Source organism: Scatophagus argus, chromosome 20 (assembly GCF_020382885.2).
Source record: "Scatophagus argus isolate fScaArg1 chromosome 20, fScaArg1.pri, whole genome shotgun sequence".
Taxonomy (NCBI): domain Eukaryota; kingdom Metazoa; phylum Chordata; class Actinopteri; family Scatophagidae; genus Scatophagus; species Scatophagus argus.
Genome location: NC_058512.1, coordinates 6,168,646 through 6,190,184, shown reverse-complemented (window position 1 = coordinate 6,190,184; position 21,539 = coordinate 6,168,646). Strand labels below are relative to the sequence as shown.

The 21,539-nt window shown below is 40.7% G+C and overlaps 1 protein-coding gene across 1 annotated transcript in view; it reads right to left on the bottom strand.

The window, feature by feature from the left end:
• Positions 1-21,539, bottom strand: part of LOC124052011 (potassium/sodium hyperpolarization-activated cyclic nucleotide-gated channel 1) — a 61,704-nt gene that overhangs the window by 20,023 nt on the left and 20,142 nt on the right. Inside the window, exons 3-4 of the mRNA XM_046375861.1 lie at positions 14,363-14,524; positions 4,308-4,526 (exon numbers count right to left, since the gene is read on the bottom strand). Of these exons, the coding sequence (XP_046231817.1) occupies positions 4,308-4,526; positions 14,363-14,524 (381 nt within the window). The remainder of the gene's footprint in view (positions 1-4,307; positions 4,527-14,362; positions 14,525-21,539) is intronic.

The following is a 21,539-nucleotide window of genomic DNA, read 5'->3' as shown; positions in this document are numbered from 1 at the left end:
AACAGTCCTGTTTATGGTAATTAATTGAATCTTAGTGGGAGCTGAAATTCTCTCCATATTAACCTGAAGGCAAGTATTGACCCGAAGGAGAGGGATAGAGGAAGAAAATACTTCAGCTCATCTGTTTTGATCCGTCTCTGTTTCCTCACACAGGTTCTCCACAGACTGGGCCAGGAAAACTATGTTCCCAGCCAGTCCGAGGCCCCGACACCTGAAAGCAAACACCGTCTCTCACACTCCCTGTGGTAATCACAGAAGAGCAGGATGTGAGATTCAGGAGCAGCTGTGAGGTCGGTGAGCCCAGTCCAATCCGATGGCAGGGCTCTGTGGTCAGCGAGATGAAGGCATAGCCAATCAAAACAAAATACCTGGCTGAGATTGACAACACTTGAGCAACAGTGTCTCCCTAACTGATTCCTCTCCTGGCTTCACAAAGGTGATACTGTCATGTGGCCTCTAGTTTTAAGTCATGTCAGATTTTCATAATTTAATCACCCACTCCTGCACACAGCCAAATGTTTAATTATAATGATTTATTATTTATTACTTTCTAATGGAGAAATTTAGATCAATGCTGACTACATTCCTCATCATCCATATCCTTCTCTGTGCCTCTAACTCCTTATCTCTCTAGATATAGTCAGTCAGTCCTACACTCACTGGAATAAACCATGTGGTGCAAAATGAACTCCTCTTGCCAGTGGCACAGTCAGGCATTTCTGTTGATATAAGACAAGCGCGCCTGGCACTTTCATATCTACAAATAAACAGAAAAAGGATGCAGTAAATCCTAATTACATATAACTTGTTTTATCTCTGTTTGCAGAAAAGGGTATCTGGTGTTGGTGAATATGTGCTCAGATGAGAAGAACAACTCGAAGGGGGCAGGCTTTGGCAAGGTTTCTGCTCTTCGCATGTGCTCAGAGGGATCGTTTAGAGGTGGATTTGTGTCACGTGAAGGAGGAAACAACTGAATGCTTTTGTCTCACTGACTTTTCTTTGTGGGTTAAATATGAAGCTGGAACCAGTGGGGGATTTTCTTAGCATAAGGACTGGAAACAACTAAACAAACAACTGGCGGTGTGGTGGTAGGTTGTGCAGCTACAGCAGGTATCCATCCATAACGTATAGCACTGCAGCTAATTCCTGCTGTCATTGGGCAAGATGTGGTGTTCACCTTAGATGGCACTTCCCAATATGGAAGCTGGTTTTAAGTCGTCTCCTCTCTGAATGAACCTACACAGACACATTTTGGAAAAAGATAAGCTAGCTGCTTCCTTTTGCTTCCAGTGTTTATGCTAAGCTAAGCTAACCATTGTCTAATTTTAGCTTTGTATTTAACAAATCATACAGGCAGATTTCAATGTCTTAAGCGGACTCTTTGGCACTAAAGACAGCACCAGGGTTTGACATTTTGCTTCCACCACTGGAATTTTACTAAAGCTTGTGTGAAATATCATATCATAATAATAATCATAATCAAGTTTTATGTTGCACTAGATTTATGAATAAGGCACAGCTTTAATATGTCTTATAGCACATCACTTCAAGTGCTGGATGACATGCAAGGGAATGCTGGCTAAGAGGGATTCAACACTGCACGCATGTCTTGAGACCATGCATGCTTTACACCATCATTTCCTTCCACCCAACCCCACAATTTTCTGATTCCTCTCTTCCATTATATCTTTCACTTAATTGGTTTCCTTACATATTTTTACATGATCTCTTTAATTACTTGGCTTTTTCCCCCCCTTTTTTCCTATTTTAAACATTAACAAATTAATTAAGCATATGATTTTTATCATTCAAGTAGATCATGTTGACAGGAATGATTACATGTGCCGTTCGTTCTCTTCCTTCCTCTGTCCTGAGCTAACCTCTAACCTCACACCCACATCCATCTCTCCATCCACGTTTCCAACCCCCCCCCAGCTGTGGCACTGATAGATGCAATGACTAGAGGCTGAGCACCACGAACCCATCCCTGCTGCTCCACAGCCTGCTCCGCTGATATGCACAGCCATGCAGCAAATCAACCCTAGCTGAATCTGGCTACACACTGGGGTTCTGTTACATGAACATGGCATTCACAGCCTCAAAGCTGTCAGTTCAATGCCTGGAGGGATATTGAAAGGCTAAAGTGGGATGTAGATTAAGCTGATTTGCTGTGAAGCAGATGTACATCACATACTGAGCAAGACACATGTCACTAATTCAAGTAACGAACGGCTGACTTGTTTGCTTTGGGCAACCTGCTGTCATTAATTTTTGGTGAAGTGTTCTCTGACATCTATGTATGTTTCTGTTTATCAGTCCCATGTGAGTCTTCACCTGACTTAAAGACTTAACCTGCTGATGATTAGAGGATGACACTTTCTTTCTCTTTGTCTCCATCTATCAGACGATGATGAAATTGAATGATCAGCATTTCATGATCCCATTTAGGTTGTCTTCCCTAGCATGATGTCGACTAGATTAGTCTCCTTACATGTGGATTTCCATCACCTTTTTTTTTTCAATTTCTGACTTGTGGCTTTGAACTATAATGACGCTCTATTTGTATTTTGCAAAGGTGTAACAGTCAGGCAGCAACAGACGGTGCTCCTAATTTTAAATGCCATGTATAACAACACTATAACACTGTACCAAAATGGCAGAGGGGTGGCAGCTGGCAAGGTCAGTCCACCGTTTTACACTGGGTTGATAATGGCTAAATGCTTTTATATGCAAGGTGTAAATTAATGAACTGTATTTTCGCATATCCTGTCACAGTCACAGTCAAGGTGACTCTGCCTGCTCTGATGAGAATTATAACAACAACCTCCAGCGGGATAATTGGTGTGTATACTTTGTGTATCAGTGCAGTCCTGCCTTAATGGCACGTGGGTGTCCACAGTAAGGCTGCGGCTGGTAAATATTACCATTATCATCATTTAATTTGCCATAGAGCTGAAACAATTAGTCGATTTTTAATTATTTGATAAGATAATCATTGCACTCATTTCTCAAAAAAAAAATTTTCACTGGTTCCAGCCACTCAAATGTGAATGCAGCAAATGTTTTGTGGTTATGTGACATGTTCAGTAATCATTCAGAAACTAAAGTACTCCACAGATTAAATTATTAACCGAGAAAATAATCAGCATGTTAATCAATGTTGACAATAATCATTAACTGCAGCCCTAAGTGGCTGATTATTTACTTGATTGATGATTTGGTCTAGGAATAGGAATAGTTGAGAAAAATCATAATTACAATTTTCCAGGCTTATGTCATTGAAGTTCTTGTTTTATTTCATCAACAGTCCAAAACCAAAAGATGTTCCCTTTACTGTCACATAAGACTGAAAAACAGCAAAGTGCAAGTGAGAATGAATTAAAATAGCTGCTGATGTACTCCTCACCTCACCTCAAGTTTAATGTAAAATTCACCTGAAAAGACCAGCTCGTTCCCAGTTTCTCTTCATTGGTCTTTCACTCGACTGCTTTCATTAAACCAACATTGCTAATAAAAATGTCTTCATACATGGTATATGTGCCTGAGCTTACATCATCTATGTTACCACACAAGTTAAAGGTCAGCTCTTCATTTTAATCATAACTGGATCAAGACAGACGATAGCAGAGTCTAATCCCCAGCACTACAATACACATGGAATTCTGCAGCATAAATGCAGGAAAAGTTTTGGAGTTGAGTTAAACTCAGGTTTTTGCGTGTGAGCACAGAGTGAATCAGTCATGGCTGCATGTTCCGGGAATTGCCCAGACCCCTCAGCGGGATCACAGATGGTGGCTCGACTGAAACGCTGGATAATCCCCCACCCCACCCCAATGCAAAAAAAAAAAAAAAAAAAGTGATGTAATAGGAACTAAACTGAAAGGGAAGAATAAAATGTGTTTGCTGGCAGCATACAGACAGTGAGGTGGCTGGTCATGTCATAGACCTCTTCACCCCACTGGCCTTGTCCGATCTGCTTGGGAGGAGAAAATCCTCTTTCCTAGCCATCGCCCCGGATATTGTGATCAGTGAGAGCTCAACCCCTTGGTCCACAGGGCAATGAGAGAAGACCTAATTTATTTAAATCTAGCTCCAATGAGCAGGATTTTATGCGGTTGGAAAGAGCAAAACCCTCAGATTAATACTTTAAGACCATCCCAATGCTAATTAGCGTTACTTACCTTCAAACAACAAAAAATTAAAGACAGTAAGAGTATGAGAGATACTATGCAGCTCTTCTTTTACTTAATTGAAATAACATCCTTCTTTATAATCCTCAGGTATGTGTGTCATTGTTTGCTTCTTACCTTCTCCTGGTATTGCCTGCGTGAAGAGTCCAGTGATTGGATTAGAGCTGTAGCATGTCCCACAAACATGGCGTAGCACGTGGCGCCTACAATCATACTCAGCATGGTGATCCACAGGTCAGACATGCTGACGGGTGCACGGGCACCATACCCGATGCACAGCATGTGGCTCATGGCTTTGAAGAGGGCGTAAGAGTACTGCTTACCCCAGGAAACATTCTGTAGGGAGAGAAAGAGGAGGAGGAAGAGGGAGACAGAGAAGGGGTTGCGTGGGAGTTACTGCAAGGCAAGGAAGGAAGGAAGGAAGCGAAGGCTCTCCAGCAGGCAGAATGGAAAGACAGGCTTTCCTTTGATGGATCACTGAACCTCTACCAAACATCCTGCCAGCATACTCTTCATGCCTCACAGCCTGATGCCCTCACTGAGTGGCTGAACTTTCTGCTTGTCTTCCTATTCTCTCTCCTTCTTTTTTCACTTCGCCCGCTGCTGCTCTTCCTCTGCCTGAACCTACCTGACCTTATTCATTTGCCCCCAAAGGGTGGAAAACAGTTCATGTTTGCAAGTGCTCCAAAAAAATAAAAAGGGGTGGGGGGGGGGGGACCCCAAACAAGGGCATCACAGTTAGGGAAGGACTGGCCTGGTTTGTTGTGTCCTCTCTCTCTCTCAGGTTTGATTTGTGTTGTAATGGGATTTAGTATGTTGGAGGCTGGGGAACGGAAATACAGAGCTGGGAGGGAGGTAACTCTGGTTCTTCTTCACACACACACACATACACAGGACTGTCAGTCATGTAAAATATCAGCCTCAGTTTATAACAGTCCTCCGTAATTGAACATTTAGCTAGTCAGTCACTCTTTTGAACAGCTCTTTGTTGCGAACGATGGGAAGTGATTTTTGCTGGGTGAAACTCATTCCTTTTATCATTCACAGCATGTGTCCTCCTCAAAAAGTGACATCGCCTTGTGTGCCTTTACCTCCACAATAAGATTGTGACTTGTGTTTCACAAGGCCCCTATTATCCAATTATGTGTCCAGCTGGGTTTATGAAAAGCCACGTCACTGTCGTCTTCTCATTACTCAGACTAAGTTGTTTGAGAATATTCTGATGAGTCGCTGCCCGCTGGAAAACAAGCTGAGACGAAACCAGGAAGAACAGTAATTCTGCTACTCAAGATCAACTTATTTCCAGGTGTCCCCCAAGTGACTGCGCATCTTTCAGCAGATTCAGAGGACCAAAACACTCCTTGTGAAGTTGTCGTGAAGTTTCTGTCTTGCAATACCTTCAAAGTGAACGTTTTAGGAGTCAGCAGGCCTCAAGCAAAGTGTTTTCTGGATCACAAGCAGAGTGAGACATCATGTTTCTTTCACATCTCTGCTGAGAGTCAAACATGCACAGCGCTGAGGCCAGTGACAGTGTTACAGGGGTTAGCTTTTTTTATGTCTCTTACTTAAAGTCTCTTTTTCAAACCCAACACTGAAAGGCTGATGTTCCAACACTGCTTGAATACAGACAGATAAACTATATTTACATGCCAGTATCTGTAACCTCAATGCGGGCGTCGTGTTTCAGTTACAGCCGATCGTAGCTGGAGCTAGTAAATACCTGAATCTGCTTCGCAGTCATTTGACATGGGAATGAATGTCAATTGTACCCTTTCAAACTGACAACAAAAGCCAGATGTTAGATGGTGTTAGCGGGATTTTTGTCCAATGTGAAGGGCTTACACAAATGCTTTCCAGGTGATGTGTGCCATTATTCCCATATTTAAACGATTACTGCATGTCACCTCTGTAGTTTTGAGTAGACCTCAGTCTCAGGGCAATTCATTCAGGATCAACTCATACAACAGAGTTCTTGCTTTTTCACCATGCAGCACGATGTCTCGGCTCCAGAGCAAGATTTAGACTTCTCATTAATACAGCGGACATCAAATGTGCCTTTTGCCCGGAGACATGCAAAATCTCAAGTAAGCAGTTGAACAGGCCCGTCAACGCTACATCTGTGAAACCCAGGAAGTTCCTGTCTGGAGGCAAATGTGACAGCTCTCTGGAACAGGCCTCGTAGCCACAACCAAGTTGCTGACTCGTCCAATAGTTTCAACTCCTGTGAACAAGAAATGCTGATGAGGCGCTGCATACAGAACACCTATCTCACCCAAAACAGAACAGCTAAAGAAAGAAGTATGAAACCTCCAATAAATAAACTCAATCTTTTCCACACACTAATCTCACCTTTTTGTCAAGGCGTTCTTCAATCTTGACTGCACGGTGTTTGGGATTTAGTAAATGTGTAAATATACAGCTAATCATCTGCCCTGAATGACTCTCCAATTCCCATCTCCATCATGATTAGTTGTTTCTTCCAGAGACTGATTAGAAAATTAGTGATAGATTCGCTTGACAGCTTTAAAAAGAAAGAGTCCAGTTTGTCTTGCCAGCTCAGATTTTTTTTTCTCCAAATGGTTTGGCCAACAAAATACTGCCTTCAAGATCCACACGAATAAAAGCATTTTTTTTTTTTTTACACATATGTACTGTAATAGAAATGTTTATGGCTAATGTATGACCAGAAATATGTGGTATTTTTCAATACAGCACATTGAATGATCTATTCACACACACACACACACAAAACACAACAACAAACCCACCCAACCATGTAACAGGAACAAATGCCATTTGTGAGGTCACGGGTGTGTGGTCGGCGACCGTTTGTTGTTGCAGCGACTGTTTGTTGTTGCTGACATATTGGTATGCACAGGAGAGCAGAAAAGTGTAGTTTTGCCAGATGAAAACAGATAGGCTGGGCTGACTCACTGCACCTTTTGGTGTTTGTCCTTGTGTGTGTTTGGTGTACAGATAAACAGAAACAGCGAGAAATGTCTGCACTGCATGAGCGTGTCATATAATCCTATTTTAGTACGGGTTATACAGGGGTTGGGAGCTGACGTCACATCTTGTTGCTTTACGTCATATTCCCGATGGTTGTTTATATATAGCACCATACGATACAGGCACTATTTCGGGGCCCATTAGGGGAGGATGTTAGCAGCAGGTTTTTCTCTAGATGATAATGAGTTTCGTTTTTTTAATCACTTTACTTGGGCAAAGCATTGTTAGGAGTTGGTGGTTTGGTGTAATGCAGCAGGTTATGAGGCATGTTGTAGAAGGTTCTTATAAGACCCCAAAACATGGGAGGAGGGAAATGAAAGAAGCAATTCTGTTGTGTACTTTAACATCTCTGAGGAACAGGTGCAACCTTTACAAAACCTCCAAGGACAGTTTGTTCAGAGCGAGAAACACTTGTTCAGTAAGAACATTGCGGCAGTAACATCAGCATTATTATTGGTTTGATTTCTGACGTTTGTATTTCTCCTGCTTTTACAATAAGTGACTCACAGCAAGTCTACTGCAGAGCAATTTGATTGTAGCAGCAAGACTTATACTTAGTATGTGCTGAATTTCTTTTCAGTTTACAGTAGCAATCAGGGCAGATATAAACATGTATTTTTCTCCAGTACGTTAAAAGTGTTAAGAACCCCCAGAATTCTTGCAGTCTGACAGAATTATTTAGCTGTTGTTTCTTGTCATATAGCCCTCTGCCCTTTGGGAAGAGTGACTCACTGCAGTACTGACACATTTTCTCCAGAAAATGCAGTTTCTGCTTGTTTCCTGTTCTGTACAATCCCCTTGATTTTAATAAATGTGGCTAACACAGCAGATGTATTCAGTTCCTCCAGATTCCTGAACATAATTAAGCTCTGGATGGATGGAGCAAAACAAGTGACATCAGATACTGCATATTCATCTTTCAGCAGCAGCTCGGCTTTTATTTATCAGCACAACGGTAAAGTGAATTCACAGGCTTCATTATCACACCAATTACTACTAATCTCACCCCACACCATTGTCAAAGTATTCAAATCAACAACTTACAAGCCACTATAATTAGACTGAGCCAAGCATTTGATGTTGCTTTTGCGTTTAAAAACTTCCATTTCAGTTCATTAGTCACAACATCGTGACTCCAACACAAGATGTTACTGGTTATGCGACTGGGAAGGCAATCGATGATTCACCGTCGTCCCAGTGTCGAATGTGACCCAGAGGCGTGGGTTCTTGTTGATACCAACGAATAAGCATGAGACTGACAGGATGTAATGCATGGCTGCAAAGAACAGCGTTTGACCTCTCAGTTCGAGTGTTCGTACGGCAAGTAAAAAAAATTGGAGTGATTTCTCATCTGTTTATCTCAACCCACAGATGCTCACTGATTCAATAGCTGTCCTGGTTTCAGTCCAGCATCTCTTCTTCGTGAAAGTCATGGATATACAGAACATTTTTCCAGTTTGAACATATTTTTTGTGGCAAATCTATGACACTTGGATTTTAAAAGCATTCTGCATTTTCATTTCCATAATTCAGTGTCGCTAATCATGTGGTTCTTTCGTCCATATTATTCTTAAAAAAATAACCATCAGCATCATCAACAACATCAGCATTAACTGACGGTTTTAATTACTCAATCATATAACTCTCTAAAACCCAGCAGGCTGTGCCATGCATGGAAAAAATGTGCGGCACAATATTCATTTCTTTTCAATTACATAATCAAACTACAATCTGTTCTCACGGGGAGGCCACAGAAGGCACAACAGTCTTTGAACACATAAGCGAGAGAGCAAAGGGGTCTGCAGGCCTGCATGAGTACCAAACTAAGATGGCAAGAAAAGCATTCTGTGGTGTTTTCTAGTGTGAAGGTTGTGGTTCTGTTTGTCTCCTAAGTTTTAATGCTTATCGCCTGCTCAGCAGTCCTTCTGTAGGATATTTTGTTGCAGAGATCTTCCTTGCTTTCTTCAGGGTTGGATTCTTAGTGGGGTTGTAATTAATGATTATCATGTTATTATCATATCATCAATTACTTTGCCAGTAATTCTCTCAATTAATCATTAAGTCTACAGTTCCCATCATGATTCCCTAAAGAGTTTGTTGCCCACAATTCAAAGATTTTCAATCACATGAAACAAAGAAAAGCAACACATTGTCACATTCAAGGAGCTTGAACTAGTAAATGTGCGACATTTTTGCTTTAAAAAACTGTTGACTTATCAAAATAGTTCCCTTCATTTTCTTTATTGCATAACATATTACTTCATTCTGCTTTCTCTGAAGATCGACAACAAGAAAGACTTTTCTTTCGCTTTTTGTGCCCAATCATTTGTAATCATGTATGCAGCAGCCACTTTCACTGATGACCCTCAATCAGAAAGGTTAAATCAAGTGAGGAAGCAACAACGGAGCTGAGAAGCTGTCTGCACTCTACACATGAATAGTCTCCACGTACAACAAAAGTGATCTTGCATCCATCAGCAACAACCTGCACTTTCAAAAGTCTCAAACAGACATATTTGACGCTTCAGACGAAAATACTCCCACATTTCTGTATAAACAAAGATACTTCCAGACAAAGGTGTAAACTCTTCAATTACCAACGAGGACTCTGAAGGAGGGGTAAAAAAACACGGCCAACCTTGCAACCACCATAAGCTGTTCACGTCAAGGCAAAAGCAGCTTTTCGTGTTACTCAGATGAAACTAATGTGTCCTCTTGTTGAGGGACGTGTCAGGAGAAAGGAGAGAGGAACGAAAGTTTGATTAATTCATAAACTCTGGCCTGAGCTCGGCTGTTAGAAGTGACTCATTCAGGAATTGGGGAAGAAAGAGATGGGAAAGAAGTAGGTGGTCCAGGAATACAACAGGCCGGGAGGGGTGACCGATGCTGAAGGGTGGTTATGCATGGTTAGCCAGGCCTTTCTTTTTCTTCTTTTTTTGTCTACCTCGAGTATCTGTCTATCTGTCTGCCCCTAAATCTCTCTGAGACATGAATCCTCAACAGGCTTCTGCTCAGCTGTCTGTCTGTCTCTTAATATGAGCTCACAAGCTCACAAAACACATATGTTGCTCCATGCTCCTAAACCTGTATCTTTCCACCGTACATGCAGACAAAAGCAACACCCCATCACCCTCTCACCCGAGACAACACAGCCGACAGCCGCATTATCTTGTCTGGTGATTAAGTAAATGCAGCCTCTAAAGAGTAAGAAGCTACTCTCAGGCCATTAGTCAAAAAGATAACAGTCCTACACCCTGTACTGCACCACTCAGCAGTATCTGCAGTCCTCGTTGGCCCCACTCCTCTTCTCACAGCTGGAAACAAAAAGCAGCAAGCCAGCGACAGAAGAAAAAAATAAAAAAATAAAAAAAGACGCAATCTGAATTTAAAGCAGCCATTCCTGAGCAAGCGCAGCTGAAAGACACCAGCTTTGAAGGCAACATTCACCTGACAGACCTGGTCCTGACGGGGCCAGAGAGGATCACATTATGTATTTATACCTGCAGTAAACAGAAGGGGAGATATCAAGATTTCTTAGCTTATGAACACTAATGCATTGTGATGGTGTGAGAAGAGGAACCCCACATGTGGGCAGGGCTTTTCACTTTGGATATGCCAGTCCGCAGTCAGCACACAGGCTTCCACCTCTGCGTGAATCCACGGGGAACAAACTCCACAAATTGCTCATTCAACCACACCACAGTTAGTAACACTATGTTAGCTGCTCATGAGCTGCGATCCTACGGTACCAATCACATGTTCGAAGATTTTGCATCCAATATGTCTAAGTTGGGGCTGCAATCAACAGTTACTTTTGGAATTAATCACGTATCTTGAGAAAGGAAGGTTCTGTATTCACTGATCGCAAACACTGAGCAGAAATCAGCACAGAAAGCAATCTGGAAATTAAAATGTGTCAAAATCAATTTAAAATGTATTTCTATCATTTTTAATTAATGCCTTCTTTCTGTATTAATGTACCTTCCCTCAGATATTTTACATGTGCCGACCTTCCTTTGCATTTCAGCATAAGAAGTATAATAAAGAACTACATTTCCCATGTGTACTTGCATTAAAAAGCACTGATGTGTTAATTGTTTAATGTTATTGTGTTTTAGCACTGTTTTCAGGTCTAAGCGTTAAACACTCATATGAATCAAAGCTTTCCAAAAACAAATGTTTTAAGATTAATGAATAAGGTTGGAAGTTGATATTTATTAAAGTTTGATAATATTTATTTTTAAAATCAAGCATTTATTTAGACTTAGAATTTAGATTCATTGGCAGTTTTAACTGACTATAAGCTCTCAGCACACAGTTATCCTACAGTTTATTAGCCCTTCGTTTCAGAGGCCCTGCTATGGCTATAGATTTCCAAGGTGAAATGATCCTGCCACACAGGGGGCAGCAAATTAGCCTTTTAAAATGATTCCTTTTCATATTGATTGGTATACAAGACAGGCAATAAACATGAGTCAGTCAGTCCAGAACACGTTTGGAATTAATGTTAGTGTTCACAGTAAATATGAATGTAGAGCAATGTAGAGCAAAGGAGAATTAAAAAAAAAACAATCAGTGGGGCTGCAGTAAATGAAGAAGCTGTTTGCTCAGTTCTGTGCATATTAGGAAGGATGAATTGTGACAGTTTTGTAGGAAATTATTACAGTGCAAATTAATTTTGGTGTAAACAGAGATGGGTCATGTCTGTTTGGGTATACAACACATGTTAGCTGGTATTGGGCTCACTTGGGCAAAGTACAAATAGAGCAGGATGAAGAGCTGTGATGCTGAGGAAAGCTGACATTTGAACCTCCAGTCCGTTGCCTTTGAGCAGTCAGCGTGCATGTGGAGTACAGAAATGTTTGTCGGGGATGAGAAGACAAAAGAGTTCCTCGGGCGAGCATTTACAATGGGCATTACCCAGGAGGTGTGCACACACTTCTACACTATCACATCGCTCAGAGAGGAGTCCATTTGACCCCAGCGCAGAGAAAGAGAGGGAGATGGAAGTACATAGAAGGACTCTCTCTCATTTTCTGTATGAAAATCCCACAGAGGCCACAAAAATGAAATTTACAAAGTGTGATGTGTAAATTCTACGGAACTACAAGTTTTTAGTTTTCTTACTTCATCATAATCCAAAAACTATGTTTCTTTGTAAATTGACAAAGCAATATTATACCTTCAACTATGAATGAACTGATGAAATGTCCCTGCATTTCCAATTTATTGATAGACTCCTGCTCCAAATAAATCTTGACACTACATGAAATCAAAATACTGTGCAAGTACAAGACTGAGTCTGTATATGTACACATCTAAAGAACAGATACTTTATTTATGAGGTAGTGGTTCCTGCTTGTTATCTCTGTATGTTCATGTCTAATAAGATTTATTACATCTGCAGAATTTCTATCAATACACGTGTAATTATGAGAAATACCACACCATTCACGGTCTCTGCATCATCGCACTACAGTCCAGATCACCATGCAGTGTGGCCTCCTCAAAGTGAACTCAGTATCCTACACGTCAATGTCTGTCTGCATCTTTTCACACTGTGAAAGGAATACAAGGTGCGACTTCTAATTAAAGTCCACTCTGGAGTGTGTTTCCTGCATCGTTTGTGACAGCACTGTCAGTTGAGGTGGTGTTCACACTGGATGGTGGTAGAAGAAGCGGTAAGTGAGTCCGGTTTGGCTCAGGAATGGTTCAGCCTTAAGCCTCACAAGCATTTTCCTCAATATCTGCAAGCAGTAGAGCGACGAGGACAAAATGGTGAAGTGGACAAGGCTTTTTGTAAAAGTAAAAGCCATTTTGTCTTCCAGTGTGTGTGGACTCTGTGTACAGTGATGCAGCAGAAAAAACTGCCTCAGCTGACAACATTAGATTTAAAGCAGGGGGTTTCAAAACTGATGGTATGAATTTTCAAGATTTGAAAGGAAAGTTTGTGTTTTTGAAGCATGGTTGTATGAGTTCATGGCTCATACAACCATAAGCAATGTACTGCTGTGGACCAAGGCAACAGCAAAACATATTTTAGTCACCTAAAAACATTCATATCATTCATATCATACCTGTATTTTTAACACATGTAAATACCTGCATTTTTAGATTTTTAGATTTATACTTATCTTGTTTTTGTTCATCCTATTTTTATATCTTTCACTTTTCTTTCTTGGTCGGGAAAACTGCAAGTGCAATGTCTGTACGAAGAAGAATTTCCCTTCGGGGGTAAATAAAGGAATTCTGATTCTGATTCATATTTAGAATATTTTACCGGCTTTGCCATGACACAAACATTTCCAACTAGAACCTGAAGCTGTTATATCGCTCTCTCCAAAGCCACCAGACTCCTTTGACAAAAACAGTAATTTCAGAAAAAGGAAGTTTCTCATTACTGGTTTGCCACTGCATCAATGAAGTAGTTTGTTTGTGTTATTGTATGGTTTTGGTGAATGTGAACTAACCCTTTAAAAAAACTAGTGATAGACTATCAACTCTCTTCTGAGGTAAAATTATACTACTATACTATACTATCACCTGTTTTACCTGTGCAATGTTAGAAGCAGGTGATTTCTGAACACTGCACAACTTTCCCAGTATTTTGTTGCCCCTTTTGTTGTCCAAACATTTTTGACATGTTTCTGCTATCAAATTCTGAACAAGCATATGTTTATAAAAATCAATAAAGCTGAAAGCTAAACATAATGCCGTTTCTTTATTTCCATGTCTTCGACATGAATCGTAAGGATGCTGATTTTTTGACATGTCTGTGTTCTTGTAGCACAATGGCACATTTAAGAATGCTTTTGTTTCAAAATGAGTCAGCTTGAAACATTAAAAAAGTCAACTGAAGACTACAATTTCAGTGAAGTCATGGAGCTCACATTAGCTTAATTAGCTAGCTAGCTACAGACAGGTGATAAAATCTGCCAAACAGCCAACTCGAGTGGTAAATCTGCCACCATTAACACTGAAAACTGACTGTGAGAAAAGCAATCCTGACACACGTAGCAACAGTACATGTGAGTGGGGCTCAGAGAGGAGTCAGCCGCAAGATCCGTTCAGTAGCACTGACATATACTGTTCCATATGTACAGCTTTTATATTCATCAAATGCAAAAAATAACAAACAAAAGAGAAAAATGTGTAATACTTACAACCATACCGTTTAGGGACACCCAGCAGTCAGGGGGGAAGTCTTGGAGGAGAGGCACCAGATACTGCAGACAGCCATCCCAGTGACACAGAAGCAGCATCATCCCTATCAAATTAAATATTCTTACCACTGCGCTGGCCAGGTCATAGGTCATATGGAAAATCTGCCAGAGAGAAAGACAGATAGAGGGAGAGAGTCATCAGTTATAGCTTTTCTGTATCTCATTGCTTTCTGAAATGCACAATCAAATTTTGGTCATACATCAGAACAGATCAGCAGTCAATGCAGACATTCAGGGGTTCGGATTCAGATCTGTACAGCTGTACCACATGCAGCAGTATTTCAGATACAAAAAGATTTTTCTAAAGATTAAAAAGATACTTAAAACGCTCACAAAAGTACAAAGTCACCTTTGAAGTGGAGGGCACCGTGTGTCTGCTTGGCCACCGGAGAGTTTGGTTGCCGGCTGTGTGTGTGTGTGTGTCTGTGCATGTGTGTGCATCTCACAGATGTTGAGCTGCATAATTCAACATGGGTGCCTTCCAAAACAAACCGATCAGCGGAGGAAATACTCATACAGCACAGTGTAGGTAATACAGAGAAAGTGAGATGAATAAAGTACTGAATGAGTAACGGGAGTGCAGACCTCTGGAAAAAATCATCCAGTATGTGTGTTTAAATACCATGAGCTGTGGCAAGTGTTGCTGCAGGTGTGGCTATTTAATCAGAGCAGGAAGTTTCAGAATAGAAAGTCATCAGCTGGGTGAGTAAGCATGTCTGCAATGTGAAGCGGTTTCATTTACGTGGGATCTGGGCGAGGAGAATTGACTCATGCCCGGTTGGCTGTGGCACTAATTCAGAGTTCGTCATTAGCATGAGAAACCCATTAATTCTTTCCAGGTTAGTTCTTCCATAATCGTCCTCACACTGAAGCTCAATTTCTCCTTCTAAAACAGTTAAATATGGGAAAAAATGGTAATTGCTGATTGGTGTGATTAGCATAATAAAATTGCACCATTTGCCAGTTTATTAAAGAGATTTCAGGTAATTACTATCTATTTTTGACCTGATGGCCTTTCATTCTCTGTAAACTGCCCATTCTTTATATCATAGATGTAATGGCAATTTAACTGGGCCTCATGAGGTTAAAAAGGGAGAAATGGAAAAGATTTTTTCTTTATTCTACACTAGTGATAAAGTTGTAAATATTATCTTTTTTTCCTCAGTTCTACATTTGCTTTTCCTGGCTTGTATAGACCTACTTAAAAATTTGGAAAATGTACTGACAATTTTTGACCAAACTGCAAAAGCTACTTACTTCCTCTTCTGCAATCACTTCAGAGAAGGAAAAAAAGCCGGAAGAAGGACTTCATGTGGTGCTGTGTTCTAATATAATTCTGAAACAGTTTTGCCAGGGGTATGCAAAATCTGTCATTAAAACCCCACCTGATCCCCAGGTGTTTTAAAAGCTCTTTGAATCCACATCTCTCTCCACCCCGTTTTATTGTGACCGTCCTGTAACCTTTCTCCACAAAGGACAGTGTCCATACACCAAACAGATGAGAGAACAAGAGCCTGAGCTGATGCTCAGATCCCTCTATGGTTCAGCTCATCCACAGGGAGATACAGTGCACTGCCCTGACAGGCTAAAATTAGCCACTAGCTTACAGGATGGCTGTCTCATTGCACCCGGTATCTCCTCAGCTGCATACGTCTTTATTCTTAATTTAGCAGGGGCTAGCAGCTCTCTGTGCATGTCTAGTTTGATTACAAAACAGGAGAGAACGTCAGAGAGAGGCAGAGATAAAGGTAACTAATAAAGCTACACATTGTTGGTATTGCAACAAGACTAGAAAATAAGAAGTTACACTTCGGCCCCTCTTTGAAATGCAAATGATTCACACCTAAATAGAGAGGGGTCGGCTGCTTGTCTGCACTTTCCTCTTTCAAGTAATGCAATAATTGAAAAACACAATAAAAGGGACACTGGGAGCAGGTTTTTGGAAGGGATGAGGTGACGTGTCTGAAGGTTGCAGAGAGGTTTTACAAATTCCCAGGGACCGTTTCACTTTGCTGGGAAGCGTTTGCGACCTTTGGGTCACACTGAGCCCACGAGGGGCAGAGGGGAAACATGCAGAAACTCATTAACACAATGCTGGGTTTGTTTGGGTTTGCATTTCGAGGACATCAGTTTGGGAAGTTTGCTCACAGCAGCAGGGGGCCATGATGTAGTCTACTGGTATAAATAGAGTTCTTAATAATAGAGGCTCCAGGCGCAGATCACTAGTCAGGTCACAGGATTGTACAGGATAACCTTTGCTGTGATGTGGGGACATGTGAGGATGAATTTTAACGATTTGAAACTCTACACTCAACTAGGACAAAGACAATGTCTCCATATTTCAACTTGACTTTATTTATAGTAATCCAAAGAATGTATTTGTGTAGCTTTTCTGTGCATGTTCCAAAAATAAGTGCATGCATCCAACCTCTTTTTAGTGCTAATCATAAAAGGAGTCAATCACACAGTAAAGTGAATAACAAGATAAAGGGGGCTGACAGTATATAAGTTCAGGCTCAGACAGTACACTGGGTCTACAGTCTGACTCACTTGTGGATGTGGATGTTTCTCCTATGTTTGGCTCAAGATATGCTAAACTTTTTTAATTGTTTCAGTTGCGCTGAGGCCATGGAGATGAAGAAAGTGGTATGTGAGTGCAGCACACTACGTTGATGAAAAGGATTAAAATATAGGCCAGCTATCCTCTTGTTCAACATGTAAGGTAAGGGAAATCAAACCAGATCCGAAAATAAAAGCACCACAACACTGACACAACACTGGATCATGTTTCTTTTAAAAAAATATTCAAAAACCTCTGCAAATAACAAGTATTTTCATTATTACTTACTCTGATAACTATTTTCTTAATTAATTAATCACTTGTGCATCATAGTTTTTCCCTGTTACATCTTCAAATTGTTTCTTTTACCTTTGAAACAATCCAAAATCCAAAAAATATTCAGTTTACATAGATATAAAACAGAAAAGAGGAGGTTAATTGTCACACTTTTGAAGGTGGAACAAGTCAACATTTCCAGACCATCAAATCCCACAACATTCTTATGGATGGGATGACACAAATAGACAATGAATGTTTTTTGAAGAAGGGATTCAGCTCTCCTGATTGGCTGTCATGCTCTCAGAGAAGGTTTGGTCCCCTCCCTGGATGTCTTTGAGTTGTAAGTGAAGCTGCTGCACTTCTTTTGGCAGTTCTATAGTGTGCTTTGTGCTGTTCCTTCTTTATTACTGTGCAATCCAACACATCTACTTCTTTGCCGTTGTGCATTGATTTACGTGATTGTGCCTGTGCGTCATAGGTTTGGAGGATTCATGTAAAAGTCACATTACAAATACACAGGAGAGGAGGGCAGCTGACCAAGCTGTGTGTCCACCAGAATTCACTCTGCCATTACATGCCCTCATCAACTTCATGGCTGCTGGAAATAGGTGGGACTGAATGAGAGCCAAACACCCCTCAAATATCTCTCGGCTGGCATCGGCAAAATATAGGCTTAGAATTAAGTGCATCAAGCTTAATTTTGACCGGGAACAGGGGCGTAGGTCATCATAATCCTCTAATACAGTAGAGACAAAGAGCCAAGATGTGATGTGATCGTGGCACAGGGTCACAGGCTGCTCGTGTCCAGCCAGCAAAGGGCTCATTCACATTTGGCACATCCCCACCCATTCAACAGTGCAGTACGGTAGAGTCGACGAGGATCTGGATGTCAACCTGGGACGCATTGTGTGTGTTACACTCATGAACACACTCCTATAAACAGAATTTACAGGCATCCAAGATTAAATCAGTGCCACCTCATGGAGAACCATTTCATTACTACTGCATAAATACGACAAATCGCTAAACAACCAACGTGAAAGGTGTGGATTTTTTTAATGTCAGAGTCCATGTGTTCCAGTATGAAATCTGTCAGGTTGATGTGTGTACCGTATGTTGACTTTTTGAATCTGATGAGGGGAGAAAAGAGCATGCAGGAGAATTACTCATCATCAAGCTGTGGGTCCTAAACACGCAATTACAAAGTGTTCTTTATGCATCTTCAAACTGGACATGAGTGACCTCTGTTTGAGGTTAGTGAGGATTAGTGAGGGACTAATTTGAGGGGATTAAATCCACCACTGGCTATTACATTGAAGGATGGCAAAACTGCTTCCAGGAAAATCTGGAATTCTCCCGCTTAACGTCGTCTTGTAAATCTCCTTTTGGATCTCTCTTGGTTTTGCTTAATCACAAAATTACAGTTGAACTTGGATTTGAAAAATCATATTATCATGTAATAGGAATTCACTGGGATTTAGCGAGTCTCATGCTTTCTTATTCTGTCTGTCCTCTTCTACACACCAAAAAAGTTTAAAAAGAAAAAGAAAAGCTATGAAGAACAAAGATCATGCATGTCCTAGCAGATAAAGCTGAATATGGAATATTTTATATTCACTTCAAACAGACTTCCAGTGCCATCCTCCCCCCCAAAGAAAAGCAGCTTGCTGGAAGTAATTCCAATTCACATGTCTGTTATGCCCTATGCGTAATCATGCTGATGTATGTATAGTTCAGTAATAAATAAACATAAACAGAGTTGGCATTATTTCAGTGCTTCCAGCAGCATATGTATATTCTGAGAAGCTAATCATTCTGCAAATCTGTCTACAGCACAGACTAGAATAGGCTAGACTACATACAAAGACGAGAGGAGATAGGACGCCTTTGCAGCAATGTCATACGTTAACGTAACGTGGTTCTCTTCGAGCCATGTTAAAGCGGTGAGAAAGCTTGTTCCCCTGTGTAAAAATCTGTGGACCTTCGGCACCGAGCAGTATATTTAGGTAATGAGGCCAAACAGTAATTTGTAGCCACAGACTTAATTAAAAGGCAGGTGGTGATCGATGGGATCTTTATGCAGGGAGAAGTAAGGACAAGTAGTGATCCATTAATGTAACAGGGAGCACTTTAAAGAGGAGATCATTATTTCTTCACTGCATGCACAGTAAAGCATGATATCCATGGATGAAGTATTAGTACTTTGAAGAATAAGTAAAGGTACACATTTTATGTATCCGTATTTGCTTACTGCTAACCGATTATTTCATCATTTTAGCAGCTAACTTATGAGAAAAACTTGTTCAGGGTAGCTAATTTTAGCAAAGACAGTAAAATATTTTCTTTGCTGCCCTAACAGCCAGAAGGGCTTGGACCTGCAAATTGCAGCACACAACTATATTTATCTCTTGGTTATTTTATATATTTATTTATTTATTTATTTTCTTTTTGGGGGGGATGGTTAATTTGATATTAGTGTAGTAACATGTCTAATATACAAATGTTTGAATATATCCTAAGCAGATTCACATTCATGATAAAATTAAGGACTCAAGTATCACAAATTCACATGTTTGAATCGAGGATAAAAATAGACAGTATGTGAAACTGTTTTTCACTGGATTAGCCCAGCCATCAATCAGTGATTTCATTTTACTGCAAAAGTCATCCCTCGGTAATGTGTCAATCACCAGTTAAAATAAAGACCCTTTTCTGCCCAAGTAGCTCTTTCCTGTGGGACTTGAGCTGCTCCGTTTTTCCAGCATTTCTGTGTCCGTCAGCAGTATTCTCCCATTCTTCCACTAAGCACATCACACTGTACTGCGAGCGTAGCTGCCTTGCCCGCTGTCTCACCCGTTCTGCGTCTATTTTGGTCGTGTGAGCGTGATAACCTCAACACCACTGTTCCGCCTTAATCTGTGCTCAACCATTCAAAGCTGCATTGGCAGAGGCAGCATCCTCTGGGGCAGAAGCTCATGCAGCCACAGGGGTCACATTTATGATGTTTTCTGCCTGGACTTCATTGGTGGATTGTGTGAATGTACTGTGTAGTTAACCTGACATGTTACATAAGAATCCTGCATCTCTTCTATCAATAGTTATACATTTTGATCTACACAATATGTTAAGCCTTTTTTTTTCTGTGATAAGTTTCACTTGTGGACATTATCCTGAGAGTCTGTGGGGATTAATGAATGCAGTTAATGTATACAGTTAATTTATGCATATCATTTTTGTAATTTCTTACAAGGGTTCTAAAAGTCTACTCTAAATGGGGAAAAGCTCAGCCCATCAGGGGAATAAGCAAATGTATTTATGGAAGAGGAGGAGGAGGATGAATGTTCTATTGATTTGTACCTGTAACCTGAGCAGCGGTAACAAAATAACAACACCGGCTCAGCTCAAAGAAAACATGTACATATGACTGGCGTCTCCAAAAACAAGCAGTCCTTCCAGTTCAGGCAGCATGATAACTCATCAGTGCAACGAGACATTTGCTGAGAAAACAAATGAAGATGGTAGGTGTGGCTGTTTTCCCACCTGACCTGTCTCTTCAATTATCTTGTTATGCAAGTGTGATTCAGTTCTGTAGGTTGACAACATTATTCCAAGAAGTAAATTAGTGTCTCCCGTTAGTCAGTCTATCATGCAGGACTGGATGGAGGGAGGAAGAGTTGAGTAGAGTAGCTAGTAGAGTAACAGAATCTGCAACTGGTGCATATAAATTATATTTTTTATACAGTAAAACCTCTTGCATCAAAGGGTCATACAGAATGAATGTACAGTACACATTTCATTTGTATTGTGAGCTCATATTGGGGGATGTAAGCGTGGACTGGTGTCGGGGTTTTAATGGAATAGTTCTACATTTTGGGAAGCACTTTCTTAGCAAGAGTTACATGATGAGATTGGTACAACTCTTGTGCTTGCATCTTAAATTTGGATCCAGAGCCAAGATAGTTTATCTAGGTGTTTCATTAAGACTGAGAGAAGGGGGAGGAAGCTAACCTGGCTCAAAAAATAGACATACCAGCACCTCTAATATACATGTTGGTCACAAAAACAATAGATCCAACCTGTTTCTTTTCCTTGTTTATGTATTAAACGAGCCAGACCAGACCAGCTGTTTCCCCCAGCTTCCTGTCATTACGCTGAGTCATGAAAGTCTGGCTCTGACTCTGAATGAATTATTTGACAACTTCACATGTAATTAGAATCAAAACATCTTGCAGGCATCATTTGTTTGACTTTTAGGCACACTTAATGTACAGACATACT